This window comes from Pipra filicauda, unplaced genomic scaffold (assembly GCF_003945595.2).
Source record: "Pipra filicauda isolate LSUMZ 115617 unplaced genomic scaffold, ASM394559v2 scaffold236_size1216567_pilon, whole genome shotgun sequence".
NCBI lineage: Eukaryota > Metazoa > Chordata > Aves > Passeriformes > Pipridae > Pipra > Pipra filicauda.
In genome coordinates, this window is record NW_024104350.1 from 591,111 (window position 1) to 608,385 (window position 17,275).

The 17,275-nt window shown below is 39.3% G+C and overlaps 1 protein-coding gene across 5 annotated transcripts in view; it reads right to left on the bottom strand.

Annotated features, from left to right (window-relative positions):
* The window catches only part of LOC113989093 (aminopeptidase O (putative)), a 149,869-nt gene that overhangs the window by 57,579 nt on the left and 75,015 nt on the right, over positions 1-17,275 (bottom strand). For 4 of the 5 annotated variants that reach the window (XM_027723341.2, XM_027723338.2, XM_039381668.1 and 1 more), the window contains 2 exons: positions 16,262-16,324; positions 15,551-15,634 (listed from right to left, as the gene is read on the bottom strand). The exons of the other annotated variant lie outside the window; for it this stretch is intronic. In XM_027723341.2, the coding sequence (XP_027579142.2) occupies positions 15,551-15,634; positions 16,262-16,324 (147 nt within the window). The remainder of the gene's footprint in view (positions 1-15,550; positions 15,635-16,261; positions 16,325-17,275) is intronic. 5 annotated transcript variants of the gene reach the window in all.

The window sequence follows — 17,275 nt, forward strand, 5'->3', positions numbered from 1 at the left end:
ATCTTGCTCAATTCAAACATGTCCTCTCTCCCTGTAGTGACTGCAAATTTCCAGAATGAATGCTACACATTAAAGAAACAAACAAAACCCCACAAAAATCCACCCTTCCCTCCAACAACAACACTAGAACAAAAATGCCAGAGTAAACGGTGGAAAACTTGATCTTTTTTCTTTGAGGGGGAATACCTTTAACGTCTGCAAAAGACACAAGGCTGACAGAACTCAACTCGGAGCCTTAACTCAGATGCTGATATATATCTTCAAGTCTATCCAATCCTTGACTTTTACCGAAACAATCAAAAAAAATACTTTAAGCAATACAATTCTCTTATCAGTTGTTTCAAGAGAATGAACAAGAAATGGCTCACCCCAAACGAAACACTCAGCAAACTTAAATACAGTTAATTTTTAGCTATTGTCAATCTTCTCCATACTTAAGAAACAAAAGGCTCTGTACAGACACCCCAGAAACTCAGTCCAAAAACTCATTACCAAAACTGTCAGCACACTGTAAAAGCATTTTAATCTGAGTAAACATTTAAGAGTTGTTCTATTGTCATTTGGATAAAAAACAAACAAACAAACAAAACTCCACAAACAAAAACTATTCTGGAACAGCCTACTTTGTAACAGAAAAGCCCACTTCAAAAGTGTGCTGGTTTAAGAGTTAACCAGCAGGGGAAATGAACTCAACTCAAAGGAGAGATTATAAGTCAGAATAACAATTTACTAAAATAATACAGTAAGTACAATCATACAAACAAACAATTAGTCTTAACCCACAAAACCCAAATGTATAACCCAGTACCCTGGGGCATGAACAAAGTGGTGTTCCTTGGGCCCCACTTGAGTCCAAAGTAAAGAGAGAGGGGAAGAACCTGCTGGTGGGAGAGCTGTTGCAGTCTGGTCAAAGTGGTGATTGCAGTCCAGTGATGGTCTAAGTCTGGTTGAGAGCGATGAGCTGCAGTCTTTCTCTGGATCCCACAGAGTGGTTCCAAATGTTCCAAGACTCCAAGATTATATATCCTCCAGTTCAGGCAGGAATGCTCAGCACTTCCCTCAGGGCGGGGAGTTCCACAAAGGGTGTGAGGACAGGAGCATCCTCCTATCTCACAGGCCTCTGAACACCTAGTTTGTAGCCTGAGGAGTCAGGCTCTATGGGCAGATGGTGTGAATAGTCTATTGACAACAGTTTCTGGGAAATGGCATGGAAGGCTATAGAATACACAGTTTTGGGTTACACCCATGCCATGATGAACTGGTCTCAGCTGTCCTAACTAGGACAAAAAGCACGAGTCCTCAGAAGATGAATGCACCTTCCTTCAGCGCCCAAAATGACTGGGACAGCTACGGGGTGAGACCAAAGTATGCACTGATTTCTTGGCCACATGTAGCCCCTACTTCCAAATTATGATCCTGTTTTCATTACAGACTAAGCAAAGATATTTTACTTTAATAAAATACGACATTTTATTCATATCGAATCCATCACATTCTTAACACAATTTCAGTGTTTACATTTTAGCATTTTCTGTGCATCTAAAGACACCTAAAATCCTTCATAAAATTAAACCAGGTATATGCATGAAGAATCAGTTCTCTGCAGTTTGTATTATGTGACTACATTATCTTCCACAAGAGCAGATGCATATAGCACAAGAAAAAAGGAAGGACAAGGACTATATCTGTAGTAGTGTGCAGTTGCTCCATACAAAAAGATGTATTTGCTTTCAGTTGATTCATTTAAAAATTACACAGAGGTTAATCTTTTATCATCTCCCTCTTTTTTTCCCCCACAAAACACTCAGGAACAACTGAGTTTACTTCAGGTTTCTATCAGGTAAACAACAGGTACTGGTTACAGTGGTATGTCCATAAACATTAACTGGTCAGAAATGGATTTTCACCCTCACAACAGCCTTTTTTGCAAAGGAAGGATATACAAGGCTGCTGAAACTCAAGTCCTCCCTAAAAAGTAATGAGGAAAATGGTAAGGAACCGATGTGGAAATGCAAGCAGATGGGATCCGGTGCGAGACAAGAAATGAAAACAAAAGAAGTGCCATGTGGAGAGTGACTCCAAGGACTGTGTCCCTCTATCTTTCATTTCCCCCCAAGCACCCAGTGCTGCTAACCCGGACAGCAGCAAGGGATTCATCCAGCAGGAATCGTGGAGAAGATTCAAGTGCAGACAGGTAAGTGCCAGAAACTTTAAGACACTTTTCTCTAATCACACATCAACCTAAACTTGTAAAATACCCAGCTATTTCCAAAGCATAGCACAATTGTGAGTTGGGGGGAAAAAAAAAAAAAGTGGTGCGGTGACGGGTCATTTTAAGTACTTTTGGTCATTGCCATATCACAGAAGACATTTGCTAAAGTATTTAAGAGTATTGTAAAAATACAAATGAACAGACAAAAATACAAAACCAAACCCCAAAACATTGTCTGGTTGAAATATATATGGAATAATCCTATGAAGCTTTGGGTGTTTAGAAAAAAAGGGAAGCCCTTTTTGGGGAGGAAATGCTCAGAAAAGGGAAATTTGCACGAAGAATTTTGAGGGGAGTTGTTTTTTATTTTAAAGATATAAAAGCTATCTTTTTATCTATGTCCCTTCAAGCCACATAAGTAAGAACCTTTTGTATCCTGAACACATTTTTGACCAACAAAGAGAATATACATGAAAACAACTTGCATCCCTGTTGCCTGTTCTGTCAGTTCCACGTTTCATAAAAACTTCAAATAATTCTTGTCTTGTAACCATGACCAATTTAATATAAAAGTAAGAATTTCAGCTCAAACCCTCAGGGAAACTCAGCTGGATTTACTATAAGTCTTTGCCAGTGCTTTGGAAAGAGTCCACATTGCAAAACACCCATCCAGTCTGCTCTTAACTAAGCCAAGATGGCAATAAATTCAATAAGCTTGGGAAAAAAAAGGCACTTCCATTGTAAGTTAGGTTCCAGAATATGAAGAACATCTTTAACTTCACATTCCCTCCGTATATCTTTTAATTTCTATCCCTCATCTCCTAACATTTAAAGCATACAACACAAGTAGACAAATTATCCTTACTTGTAGTTTAAAGCAAGTTTACTTCTGTGTCCTGGTTTTGGAGTGTGTTACAGGTCAACAGTGGAGCTGTTTGCAATCCTCCTGCAGAACAGAAGCCTTCCCAGCACTTGCCAGGGAGGTGGAACACAAACAGAAAATCTTGAGCTTTAACTTTCCTTCTGCGGAACCACAGAATATGCTGAGTTGGAAGGGATCTACAAGGATCATCGAAGTCCATCTCCTGGCACTGCAGAGAACAGCCCCAAGAATCACACCACATGAACCTGAGAGTATCATCCAAACCCTCCTGGAGCTCTGGCAGCCTTGGGGCTGTGCCCACTGCCCTGGGGAGCCTGGGCAGTGCCCAACCAGCCTCTGGGGGAAGAACCTTTGCCTGAGATCCAACCTGACCCTGCCCTGGCACAGCTCCAGCCATTCCCTGGGTGTTGTCCCAGAGCTCAGTCCCTGCCCCTCCTCTGCCCCTGCCCAGGCAGTTGGAACTGCAGTGAGGTCTCCCCTCAGTCTCCTCTGCTCCAGCTGAACACACCAAGTGCCCTCAGTGTCCTCACACAGCTTCAAAACAAGACCCTTCCCCATCCTCCTTCCCTCCTTTGGACACTCTCTGATAGCTCAGTATCTTCCTGACATTGTGTCCCCGCAAAGTGCCCCAATGTTGCAGGGGAGGCTGCACCACTGCAGGGCAGAGCAGAGCGAGACAATCCCCTCCCTTGACCAGCCAGTGACTGATGCACTCCAGGACACACTCAGCCCTCCTGACCAACATATCCTTTCCTTTCTTCCTTTCCTATGCCTACCTAGATCTCCTCAGACAACATGTGGGTAGCAATGAGCATTGCAAAAATCTCAAGGATATTATTTGTGTTGATAATACTTGGTCACTTCCCATTTTGGTGACTTACAAATTTATTAAAATTGTAAATATAGTTAGAATCACAAGAATGAAGGTGAGGTATATTGACCCAACTTCTCTCATTTTCCAGTTGTTCCTCTGTGTAATTAATACTGAGTTGTTCTGTTGTTTGAGGTTTTTTTAAATCTGTATATGAGTAATCCAGAGCTCATGTTTCAGCACCCGCAGTCAGGTTTTCATAAACTTTAGCAGATACCCTCAATGTTCTGGCCAAGTAAAACTCACATAATAGTCTACAAAAGTAACTTTTCCATAGCAGATTTGTTGAGTCACAAGAGATTTTTATTCTGCCTTTTTTATAACAGTTTATGCATTTTGCTTGTTCTAACAGTAACAGAACATTCAGATCAAGATAACTCAGGAAGAGATAAGCTGAAAAGCCCTAGCTTTTCACTGATGAAAGGAATACAGTCAAACACTGGCTAGCATATTTTTTGGAAACATCAAGTTGTATAGCATGACATATATGGCTAAGATAGTGAAAAGCTTATGCCTAGCACAAAGAACACAATTCCCTTACTTGAAACCATCTGACACCAGTAACAACAAACAGAAACTCCACAAACTCTCACACTTATCAATCCCGGAATGTTTTACAAATACTAACTTAGTGTCATAAGTAGCAAAACACTCAGCTAAGGATATTTTACCTTACAAAGATGCAGAACTTGAAACTCTTTACCCTCTGCATATAGCACTGCTCATTTGTGTTGTAGAAGGACAGTAAGATTCAGTAATTCAGCAGACTACGCTTGGTTAAGGCAACATCTCTGCAGAAGTTTCTCAGATTTTAATGCCATAAATGGACTGAGCAGCAATGGTAGGTGTTACAGAAACACACTGATGCACTCAATTCCTCTTTATTTTACAAAGAGGGACACATCAACTAAAACAGCACCATGACATAGGTAGGTATAAAGACGCATTGGGAGCAATAACTTACTCCTCAGTTGAATGTTCAAATGAAAAATAAACAGGATATAAGCTAAGAAGGAAACCAGAATTACTGACTCCTAATTGCTCAGCCATCTTTCTGTCACAGTAAATGTGATGTCATAAAAACAACACAGTTACAGAGCAAGAGAGCAATCCTGTGCACATGATCTTTTACACACGCAGACTAGACTGCAATAAATCAAACCACTTACTGTGATTCAGACACACTATGAGAAGAACCATGAATACATTGAATAGCACTTCCTTCTAGTTAATGTATGAAAATCCAATATAAATTGAAGTTTCTGAGTACTTTATTTTCAAAAAAAACCACAGGCACACAAAATGAAACAACAAATTTCAAGCATATGGCACTATCGTAGAGTAAACACTATTGCTTTCAGGGCTAGCCAGGGGATTATTGTTACATGAGGAAATCAAGGTTGACTTTTAAAAATCTAAAAATAATTCTAAGAATGCTTCCTGTCTCAATGCTCTGGACAAGAGAAAACAAATGAAAAGACTTAGTGTCTACACGCCATCCAGGTCATCGCTATTACACAACCTTCCTTTCTAAAAACACTTCAAACAAATTCCTATATGGGATATTCACAGGCTTTAACTGATTAAAAACAAGTGCAAGATGTGAAATATCTCCTGGAAATACAAAATGGTTTGTTTTCAGAAAAGGTCCCTGTGTTCCTGATGAAGCATAAGAGAATCTGATAGTCTCACCAGACACTTCCAATTAAACATAACTCATTAAATATTTACTTACATGCTACTTTATACCAGAAGGCTGTATCATTAAATAAGACATTCACACTTAACTCTATACTTCTGTCTTATGTAGTTGCAAAGCAACATACATCATGAGGATAAGTACATCTCTGTAGCAAGTGATTACGTGTGCAATTTTATCATATGTTCCAGCTCTGTGCTACCTGCATATTAATCACAGGAGCAGACTTGCCATCACACATCCTTCTGTGCTGTGAAGACACAACACACAGGCCGATTTCTGATTTCTGGTTGTTACTGTGCCTCCAACACCCTACCACACCATGCCTGAAAGTTTTACAATCAAAATTATTTGCAATGAAAAAAACCATGATTTAGCAAGCTCTTAGTTATTATTCTACTCTCTCTTTGTGTTAAAAGTTACAGGCTGCATACATACATTTAGACAGTCAAAGACAAAAACGTAACAGTTGTCCATTAAATTATTATTCTTTAAAATAGACTCAAAGCCAACACTTATATTTAATACTTGTAGTCTGAAATCACTAACCATAGCTGTTATTCATTACTAGACAGTATGTTTTAATACAATGTAAATATTGATAAAATGAATCCTCCCATGCTCAAGTTAATCTTTTCAATTGCACTCCTATGTGTGCTGGGCCTTTCACAGAATTACTGGGAAAATGAAGCCATAGCACTGTTTGTGTTCAAATCTCTGCTACAGGTTAAAATATCACCAACCATACACACCTTGTGCTTCTCGGGAGATTGTGTGGATTCATTCTTTGGTATTTATAATATAACAGGCCTCAGGTGAAGGTTTGTGTTTGACCATGAAACTTGATTTCAGTCCATTTCCTTCCCCTGACCAACTTCCTTAAGTATCTTTGGACAAACTACCTATTATCTCCATGCCTTGATTTACGATCCATAAAATCAAGATGAACATTCTAATTTCAAGTAAACCCTGTTTTGCATTAAAACTGTATCTTCACACTACTAGGTTGTATGTTCTGAGATGTCTTGAATCTTTCAACTACTTTTATGCAAGTCAGTCCTGCAACTCTGAATTGAAGTCAGTAGGTATGCATACAGTACAGAGAAGCATTTTTTTATGGATGTCTCTCTCCTGTGCTGATAAACAAGCATAACAGTTTTTCAAGAAAGAGTAAATGTTTAATTCCTTGAAAAATATTACAAAATATTACAAAAGATGTTACAAAATAAGAGGGTGTATTAAACAAAAGTATGGTATATTAATTATTTAGGCTGAAAAAAGTTTCCAAATGAACCTCCTGTTCCCCTCCATAAAACGAGGCAAGCTGAAATCGCTTCCCTCAGCTTCCCAGTCTCTCCAAGCAATCAGTTCTCTTAAATATGGATGCCTGTGTTGCCTGTGCTCCACAACAGACAGAATTAGAATTTTTTTACTTCCTTCTGAAAGCCTAAGAGGTTTACTTATGGTAACACTTGCTGTCAAAAAACAGGCCATATATACCAAGCCACACTGAAGGTAAATTTGGGTGATAAACTTATAATCCCATCTTATGTGTTTCTCAAGTATGAACTGGCATACACTCAGGTCACCTTATTTTTGCTTTAATTAGCAACCTCTCTTTAACAAGCAAAAGAGGGGAGGGGAAATTTCAGGATGCAAGAGGAAACTGAGCTTTAGACAAATTATTCTACAATTATCCTCCCTCAAATACTATCTCCCCTTCTCCCTGCCTCCCCAGGTGTCATCTATGCTGTACGACAGATAGATAGATAGATAGACAGACAGACAGACAGACAGATAGACAGATAGATAGATAGATAGATAGAAAAAAAATTGGCACCATATCTCCCAGTAAAAAACACTCTGGGCAATTGGGAGAAGTCAAATCTCCTCTTCAATGCGGAAGTGGTCACTTGGAAAGATCTTAAGAACAAATAAGTATTTAAATATATCAGTAGCTTCACCACATTTGTCAGAAGTACAGCCAAAACACAGAGAAGTCTCTGGAGTTAAAACAAAAACCCCACAACCATAGTTACTGCATAACTGGCACTGGGCGTGTCATCTTTTCTTAGACATAAACAGGATCTTGAGCATGGAAGCATTTAATACTCTCTTGCTGTTTTCATTTCCTCTTGAAATATGGATGAGAAAACACAAGCAAGACCCTTATCAGTCTCCATACTAAGTCCCAGACCCTTTTTTTGTCAAGTATTTGTGTTAGGATTGAAGAAGAAAACCAACTGTAAGGGAAATACATTACATGGGCGTTCACCACATTTGGAGCACACAACCTGAAAAGTATGTAGAATATAGTTCATAAAACCAAAACACTAAATTCTTTAAGAAACAAAAGTAATGAAATCCAATTTCAACAAGGAACTTGTGCCTCATGACTAAACCATCTTTCAGGCTTGAAGTGGCAATAAAAACGTTTCCTCTGGTTGGGACAGTCAGACCATATTCCCCCTCACCCATCTGTTAGGACTGCCAGAAACGATGGAGCTCACACGTCTGCCTCGCCTTCACGTGGGCTTTACCCACAGCAGCTCTTACAGGAACATGGTAGAGACCTAACAACTTCCACTGAAAATGCCCAATGGATGCCTAAGTTAAAGGCAGAAAAGGGAAAAGGAGATACAAAGCAACATAATTGCCTGAGCTTCCTTCTCATCAGTACTTTTTTCCAGATATAAACAAAAGCTTTTCTTGAAAAATGATTGTGAACTTCAGCAGAGAAGGACAAAAAATTTCTTCTGCTTAATTAAGCAAATTGTCACTGGCAATCATTTTTTAATCAAGACTACGGAAAATTTAAGTATCAATACCCTGTGCTTCAAGAATGCTGTTCAGACATGATGAGTGCCCAGGTGGAGCTCAGTGTAGGTTAACAACTGGGCTCAACAGCACAAAGGGGAAAGTATTTTCTAATCACTCACACATGTGAGACTGCACTCACAATAAACTGACAGACATTAGGCAGTTTGCGTCTTATCAGATGAAAAGTACTGTCCATATGTATATAGATATATATATTTATAGAGCATAAATATCCACGCTAATGTTGAGCAGTAGTCTAGTTTCAAATGTTGGTATAGGTTTCAGAAAACCTGCAAGTGAAGTATCTGATGAGAGGAGCTAGACACTTGTGAATGGTCACTTTGTTTGTGCCCACACAAAAAATAACACAAGAAAATTACATGCAGTACAGTATAATTTACACATCTTTAAGAATTTAATCCTGTCTGTTTAATTAAAGCAACAAAGAATGTACTTGCTTTTAACCTTCCTGCTCTAAAAGAGCTTCTCAGGGGTCTCTAAGGGGAGGAGAGGATTATAAGAGTATTTTAAATTCTACACATGAGTATTTTAGAATTGTGGCCATCAAAAAGAGGGCTAAGAACTACCAAAACCTTTCTAATGTGTTTTGTAAAAGGTCTAGACTTTACATTTCATGCTCACACATTTCTTTAAATAAAAATGTCTACACTTACAGACTCCTATAAATATGCTTTTACTATACAGCATGTGAACATAATCCAAAACTAAAAACAGACACAGAATGAGGACAATAGTTGACTAGTCATCAAAAAATAGTTAAGCCTATTTCTGAGAATGTGTAATAAATGTTAGACTGAAATAAAGCACACATTTGAGCAAGCAGACCATTAAACCTTCTTTGTCTTTATAGTCAATCACATCAAAAAGAACCTGGGGACATTTAAATCAATTCAGCTGCCATGCACAAGTGTATATTCTCAACTAGAAAAAAAATCCATTAGAAAAGTCTGTAGAAAAAACTTATGGAATGTTTCAAAGAAGTGCACCAAACACTGGTGGGGGCATACATTTGAGAAGTATTGAAAACAATTGAATGGTTTTTTTGTTTTTTCTGTTATTTTGGAAAGAACAAAACTGTTCTCACATTTTCCATTTCCTGTATTAAAGACAAAAGTTTTTTCTAAGCTAAGGTATGAAGGATCAACCACCAAAAATAGGGCTTTATAACAAGAAACAACAGCAGAAAAAGTTACTGGCAGTAGTCAATCCCAGTAATGTAATTCATTTAGACAGCATCATATAATAACATATATAAACACCACCTTACTAAAATGCCTCCAAGGAGACTGATATCTGAATAGTATATAACTAATTCTTCCTACAAACCAAAAGGAATAAAACTCTTCACTAAAATTGCCTTTTTCTTTCCCGCAGAAACCCTGTGTTTTATAACAAAGTAGCCTTAACCTTCCCCTGCACAGCACGGGTGCTTGCTGGGACAGCACAACAAGATGCAATCATCTGCAACTTCAAACTACTGCAACAGGTAGCCATGCTGGCCTGAGAGCTCCTCGTTTACAAACGGCCATCTCAGAGTCAGACAGGGAGGAGATGCATCAACAGACCTGTAGTGATAAGTTGCTTCACTGATCTATAAATGCAGCCTGAATGTGGCCTAATAGGAACATTCAATCTCTGACAACACAATAACAACATCCCTCTGGCAGACTCAATGTCAAATATACTGTGCAACAACAATCTCTTGCTAAGAGAGACAGGTGCTCTTCAAAAGAAAACTAAGGTCCTACCACTACTCCAACTAAAATAAGTTGATACTGTAATCAGAACTGGACTATTAAAAAAAATTATTGCTAAACTAAAAATTCCACTAAAATTTTGAATTTTTATTTTTTTATACACGGACATAGTATTTTCTTGTTTTATTAAATGTTTGTTAATTGAATTCTGAAGCAGCACTATCCTAAAAAAACATAGCTGTCTAGAGCTGCACAATTACAGTTTCCAAACAATTCATAAATACAGACATTCTTACAGGGAAGTAAAACTAAATACTAAAAACATTTAGTTCCAGTGGCCTGAAATAATATTCACATGTATTCAGAGGAAAAGTTTTCTAAATTACTCTATTTCCCAGATAGCTTAAGAACATTTACTGCAATTCAGACCTTGTGCATGAGCTGGGTATAAAGTCTTCCATTCAAATTCCTGATCTCAAAAGGAATTCAATGTTTCCTGTAATCAGTGAAGGCCAGTTTACAGGGTTCCTAGAAAGTTCTGTGAGATTAATTTGGTACAGCAAATAATGCCACAGAAGACTTTCTGAGTAACACTCGAGGACTTTTCACCGTGTTTGTTTTAGCTGTTAAGCACTATGCAGTGCACAAGCTCTGGGATTATTTCAGATTTGATCCTTGCTTTGATTCTCAGTTTGTTGGATTCAGGTAAAAACATTCATTTTGAGAAACAAAAAAATACATGGCAATTGCAGATTTTAAGTAATTTTAATGCACTATATATTAATAGTCTTTACCTGAATTAGCAGAAACACATCATCCTGAATAAACTTCCCTAACGAAGAGCTCTCTTACACCACACAATTTTTTTAATCAATACTTTTTCTGAGACTTTAAAACATTTTCTACCTAAAGTATATCAAGAAGACTCATTTTAGTGAATTACAAGATTTGTTTCTTGTATTTCAGTTACACTGTGAATTCGTTGTTAAAGAACAAAAGAGTTACAGGACTTAGTGTTAGTCATATATATCACAACTATTTGGGGTTTTTGTTTTTTATTAGAAACTTAACAGCCATTTCAACAGTCATTTTTGCTCAGGTTATTCATAGAGCTTAAATATTGACAGCAAGACAAAATGATCAACAGCAACAACCAATAGGAAAAAAATCAAATGACAGTCACATTGCTGGTAAACCAGCAGACAAACTTTAAACACATTAAAACAATATTTCTGCGAAAGCAGCAGAAATTATTCTGGTAACATTGAATTACTCCTCAAAGTTTTGGTATACAATCAAAATAAAACTGAAACAGAGAAATGCAATTTTGATAATTTGCAAGAAACATTTTCCTTACCTACTGTGCGTATACACACACACACACACACACACACATTTCAATGTTTTTCCTAAATACTGGGTACCTGTATACCGTGTGTCTCATCCTATTACACTTTTTATACCACTGGAACATTTTCAAAGCAGCTTTTATGTTTTAAGACTGAAAGTCAAGTAAAAGTGAATCGGTCTTCTAACGAAAAATGTTTCCCCTCAAATGCCACAACGGACACAGACTGCATGCTACAATTCCACTGGGCTGACTGAAAGGTTATTTTCTTCTGCCTAGCATTCAGCACTGGTTCAAGCAGACACACTCAAGTATTACAACAAAAATAATAATAACACTTAATATTTATTTCACACTCTTTGTAATAAAACAATGCTAATTTTAACCAAACAATTCTTTCCAAGCTCTGTTATACCTTCTCTAAATTTCACATCCTGTATTGGTACACATTCTGATTGCTAACTGTGCTGAGCAGCTAAATGACAAGATGAAAAGACAGCACAAGAATAAATGAGGAGTAAAAAATATAAGAGAATAGGAAGAATGACAAAAGAAGAACGCTAGGGGTGAGTGTGTTTAAACTTGTGTATGTATACACACATTGTAAGAAGAGTATTTATAGAGAACTATAAACAGAAAACATGGTGAGCAAATGACAACTTTTTTTCAATCTTTCAACTTGTTTCTCCTTTTTTTTTTCAAACAGATAAAGTTACTGAAAGTAAATAGAAAGGAATGAACAGTACCAAAGGTAACCAAAGGAGTCCAAAGAAAACAGAGAAAGTAAAGAGGAGTGAAAAATAAGCAGGAAAAAAAGACTGGGACAAAAGCTGTTAAGAAAATATAAGAAACTGCAGAGACAGAGCAGCAAAAATGTTAGTAATGAAAAAAAGCTACAACAGAAGAAATCCCCATCCAAAAAAACCCACCCGCCCTCCCAAATATGGAAGAAAAGCAAAAGTATGAGAACTCACGAGCTATCTGAGTAAAAGTCTCTCTCACCCACTGATTCTGTTACTCTGCTCTAATCCACCACATGTGGGGCCACACCAGAAACCAGCACAACTTTCTACACAACCTTCCCCAGTGGTTCCTACACCCCTTGAGCACAGTTCACACTCCTGGTCATGTAGTTCTTATCCACCACATGGTATCTTCAAATGTTCTTTAAATAAACCTAAGTGCAAGTACAGTCAGCTCCTACAAACTTAACTGTTTAGAAGGCAACTTTTTCAAGAAGCAATTCCCCGGCAGTTGTCAGCAACCTTTCCTTCACAATTCTCTTTCACTTTTTACTACAGAGTTACCTCTCTGTCCTAGATTTTGTACTTGGATGCAGCAGTTGCTTTGATTTGGAGGTGTCTCAGTATAGTAAAGTCACCCATCTTGTATTAGAAATAGGACTTCCTATCACAAAGAAAAGAAATGATAGAGGAAAATCGGACAGCACAGGCACATGCAAGTTTAGAAGCTACATTTAACAAGTTTGTGCTTGCTTGGAAAGGATAAACAAGATTAAAGCCAAGCTCAGTTTTCTAGATGTAGCAAATCAGTATCCTTACATTAATCACAGTTGTGATATGAGCTGGTACCAACTCTCTGACTTCTCTGTTTATTATTGCTCACTTTCTCAGCTCCCTCTTTTCACTCCATGCTTTTATTCCTACCTCTCTACTTTCTGAAAGGGTGCCTCACTTTTCCATTACACGCTTTTCTCTTTCTTGTTCTCTTTTTTTATCTTGAAAGATACTTTAACTGCTGTATACCATCATTTCTGCTAAAAACTAATACGGACACAGCTAAAAACCAAGAATCCTGGTGGAACAGAGGTTAGCACCATCCACACTGACTGGGAATGGCACTGACTGGTAAGCACTCACTGAAAACCCAGCTGCAACCAACTCTGAAACTAAACAGTACAATGAAGCACTTCCAGGAGGTCCCTCACCCTTCTTCTATTCTCTCATCTGTAACTGTATTGGAAAACCACCATTGCAATGGCCAAACTTCTACACAACTTAAAGAATTCCAACCTCAGTGACTAGTCAGTGGTTTAGTCCCACATGTGAGGTTATTGTTCTACCTCTTCCTTCCCATGCAGGTAAGTACCCGGCCGATGCAGCGCTGGGAAGCTGCACTGCATCCCCGGGATATGGATACTTATGGATATTAAAAGACAACAGTTATGCTCACCTTCAATTAAATTCACAGACCTTGTTCTACAATTACTGTTTGAAAAACAATGAGTATATCTTAGGTTTCCACACCAGGTTTTGCATTTCTAACATGGCAAGCCTACGTGCTGAAGTTCTCTCTCACAAACAGAGCACCAGGAGAACAACTCCCCCAACAGAAATAGAATTTTATCAGTACTAAGGAAGTACTAAGGAAGCTTTCTCCTATAATAAGAGATTAGGACTGGTGTAACAGCATAAGGCACTTCTAAACCTACTGTTCAGGTGTAACACAGGATCTACCTTGTACCGTTTAAAAATTACTTCAAAATGTATGTAGACTATGGTTTGTACTAGGGTTATTTATCCTATCAATGCATTTTGCTCACAAATTCCCAAGATGATACAATTTTTAACCTAAAAAAGTCTTATTCCTCTTAACATAAAATGATAGACCTCTTAACATAAAAATCAGACCTTCGTGATGCAGTCATCATCACTTTGTATAAGAAGAAAGGAATTAAATCAGACTGTTCAAATTACCGTGGTATTACTCTGCTCTCCATTGCTGGCAAACTCCTGGCAAGAATACTTTTGAACAGACTAATGCTCGCCCACTATAGCTACACATACATGCAAACAAACATTCACATACAGAAATACAAACAAAAATGGAATTACCTAGTGAAACAGTTTATGCTATCTCTGTTTAAATCACATCATTCCAAAGTACAACAACATAGAACATCTTTCCTAAGTTATGTTTTCCAGTTACAAAATGCAAGTAGTGAATAAAAGGATGCTTTTTGGTGGTTTTTAGCTAACCATAGAGCTGGTAAATCACTCCTATACAAGGCACTTTGAGGACATTTGTCATAGAGTTGCAATGTCCGTACTAAGGCAACACATCCCAGGAGTTGGCAGCCATGCTATCAGCAAGAATTTGGCTACAGAAACAGCAATGATTCATCATGCATTCTAGAAGCACTGTCAAAACAGCAAAGCAACACACTGCTATTTTAATCCTTCAGAAGTAACAAGAGTTTTAAAAAACAATCATAAATTTGTTGCAAAACCAAAACAAGTAAAAACCCCCATAGTTCTAATAATGCATTTGGAAGTGCATCTTTATTTATTTTTTATTCAAATTTTTCCCTCAGAGGACAGCTATTTAGTTAAAATATCAGCTAATTATTTACCTCTCTATATTGCAAGTTAAGAACAAGTCTCTCATAATAGCTTAATCAAAATTGCTGATTAAAAATAGTTCAAATTTAGTTGCATTCAGGTTTAAGAATCTTCTGTAGTAATTTTTAAAATAACCTTCTAGACACATCGACATTAACTGAAATCTGTACTGCAAATAGATGACTTTTAAACTCACACTCTGAATGAAGTCAACAAGCATAGTCTGAATATTTGTTTCAACATACACATCACATCTATCATTGTCCGAATATCCACCATGAAAACTGTTTCTCAGCTACCAGTATCCAAAAATAGTGGTGCAGGTCCTGTTAAAAGCTCTCAAGTGCTATATTTCTCTGATGAAAGCACTCTTCTCTTTCTTCCTCAGAATGGTCCAGTTAAACATAATTATAGGAAAATTTTGTCTTCTACACTAACAATCTGAAAAGATTGTTAAATTCTTGCCATTGTAACTACAGAGTGACTGTGAAACTTTATCTGTAACACCCTTTTTTACTATCACCTTGTCGAAGACGGTAAATAACATCGCGATAGAGCTTAGGGAGGCGTAATCGGAAAGCATTTCGGATCTGCTGCCCTTTGTCCCATTACCCAAACAGACATCGTGATTGCTTACCTTCTGGAAAATTACTTCATCCTGTTTTCTTTTCTTTTTGCTGCTTTTTCTGACCCTCTGGTTTGTCTGAATCCATTTTGTGACCTGGAGTTCAAAACCATGGTGCTTTTTTAGGAAGAAGACACAATCTGAGCGCAGCTATTCAGCATTGGTAAAAAGCTATAAGAGACTCAAGACAATTTTTTTAATTGCTTCACTGGATAGGGAAGAACACTTTTCCCATACAGAGTGGCATGGTCTTAGGCAATCTGTTTAGTTACTTGTGCACTGACCAAGTGCGAGGTGGTGTTCTTCATCTCAGAGCTTTCAGTTTAAGGTTTTTTGCACAAAGAACGTGTTTGATGCCAGGCCAGGTTGTCAAATGGAAAATTATCACTGCAGTGTGCAAAAATCCTGGGCAAAATCTCTGCGCTTTATCCCGTACACCGTCTAGTTCAAGTAAGAGATTTATTTCCAGCCACTCACTCGAACGTTGTTCCAGACTATCGACGTCAAATTTGGCTGGTGGGGTTCTTATTATTTCATAGAGCAATGACACTTGGGGTTTTTTGCCCCTACAAATATTTTTATACTTAATACGAAAGCAATTATTTTTTAAAGAAAAAGCGTGGCAGGCTGGGGGTGGTGAGTCAGGTGGAAAACTCTAGGAGCAGATCTGCAAGGGCAAGAAGCGAGGTGCAATGTAACAGCCGCGAAAGGTCCCCTCCTCACCTCGCCGCGCACTTCCCGGACGAGCTGACACTCCTTCCACGTCTCGACCTCCTCCAGCAGGGGCTACACGGGGGAGAAAGCGCAGGCTGAGGCGGGCTCGGGTCCCCGCTCCGCGGCCACGGAGAGCGCCGGCAGAGCCCGGTCCGCCGGCGCAGCCCGCTCCGCCCGCCGGCACAGCCCCCGCCCGGCCCCGGCGGCTCCCGGAGCCGCGCCCGCCCCGTGCCGAGCTGGGCCGAGCCGTGCGGGGCCATCCCGGGCCGGGCCGGGCCATCCCCGCTCCCGCCTCGGCAGCGGCACCGCGCAGCCCCGGTAGGAAATGAAACACCTCGGCGGGGTCCCGGAGCCCCGCGGGGAGGAGGAGCCTCACACACGTCAGGGCCGGGGCTCGGGGCGGCCCGGCCGCGGCACCGCTCGGCTGCGATCGGCCCGGCCCGGAGTTCCCGCAGTTCGGAGCCCGGCCCGGCCCGGGCGGTGCTGCCGCCGCCCCGCGCTCCCTCCGTGGGCCGGGCCGGCCCTTCCCAAGCTCGGCAGGCACGCTTGTCACGGGTTTGCAGCCTGATTATTAGAGATACCCACTCTCTTCGAGAACCTTACTATGAAAGCCGCTTTCCTATGAACCTTCCTATAAACAGCCGCTGTCACAGGTCTGTGGGACAGAGGAATGGCCTAACGGGGCTAGTTCAAGAGAGCAAGTATCACAACTGATCCAAGATTGGCCTCCGTACTTGCTTGCACCTCCCAAATCCAACTATTAAACTCCCTTGGAGGGTCTGAAATGCATCTTCAATCAAGATGCAAAGCAGCTTTTTAGTCATGTAGCACACAAAGCCCATTACCTAGGCCTCAGCTAAATGCTTTATTTACTCGAGAAGATGCTGTGAGGATGTGATTAAATTTGGGACTTCAATAGGTGTATCTGCAGCCTCTGAAGAGGATATTCTAACTCCACCATGATGGGAGAGACCCAAGCCATGTCAGCCATGCAAAATCTGAATACTATAAATCCTTACGTTA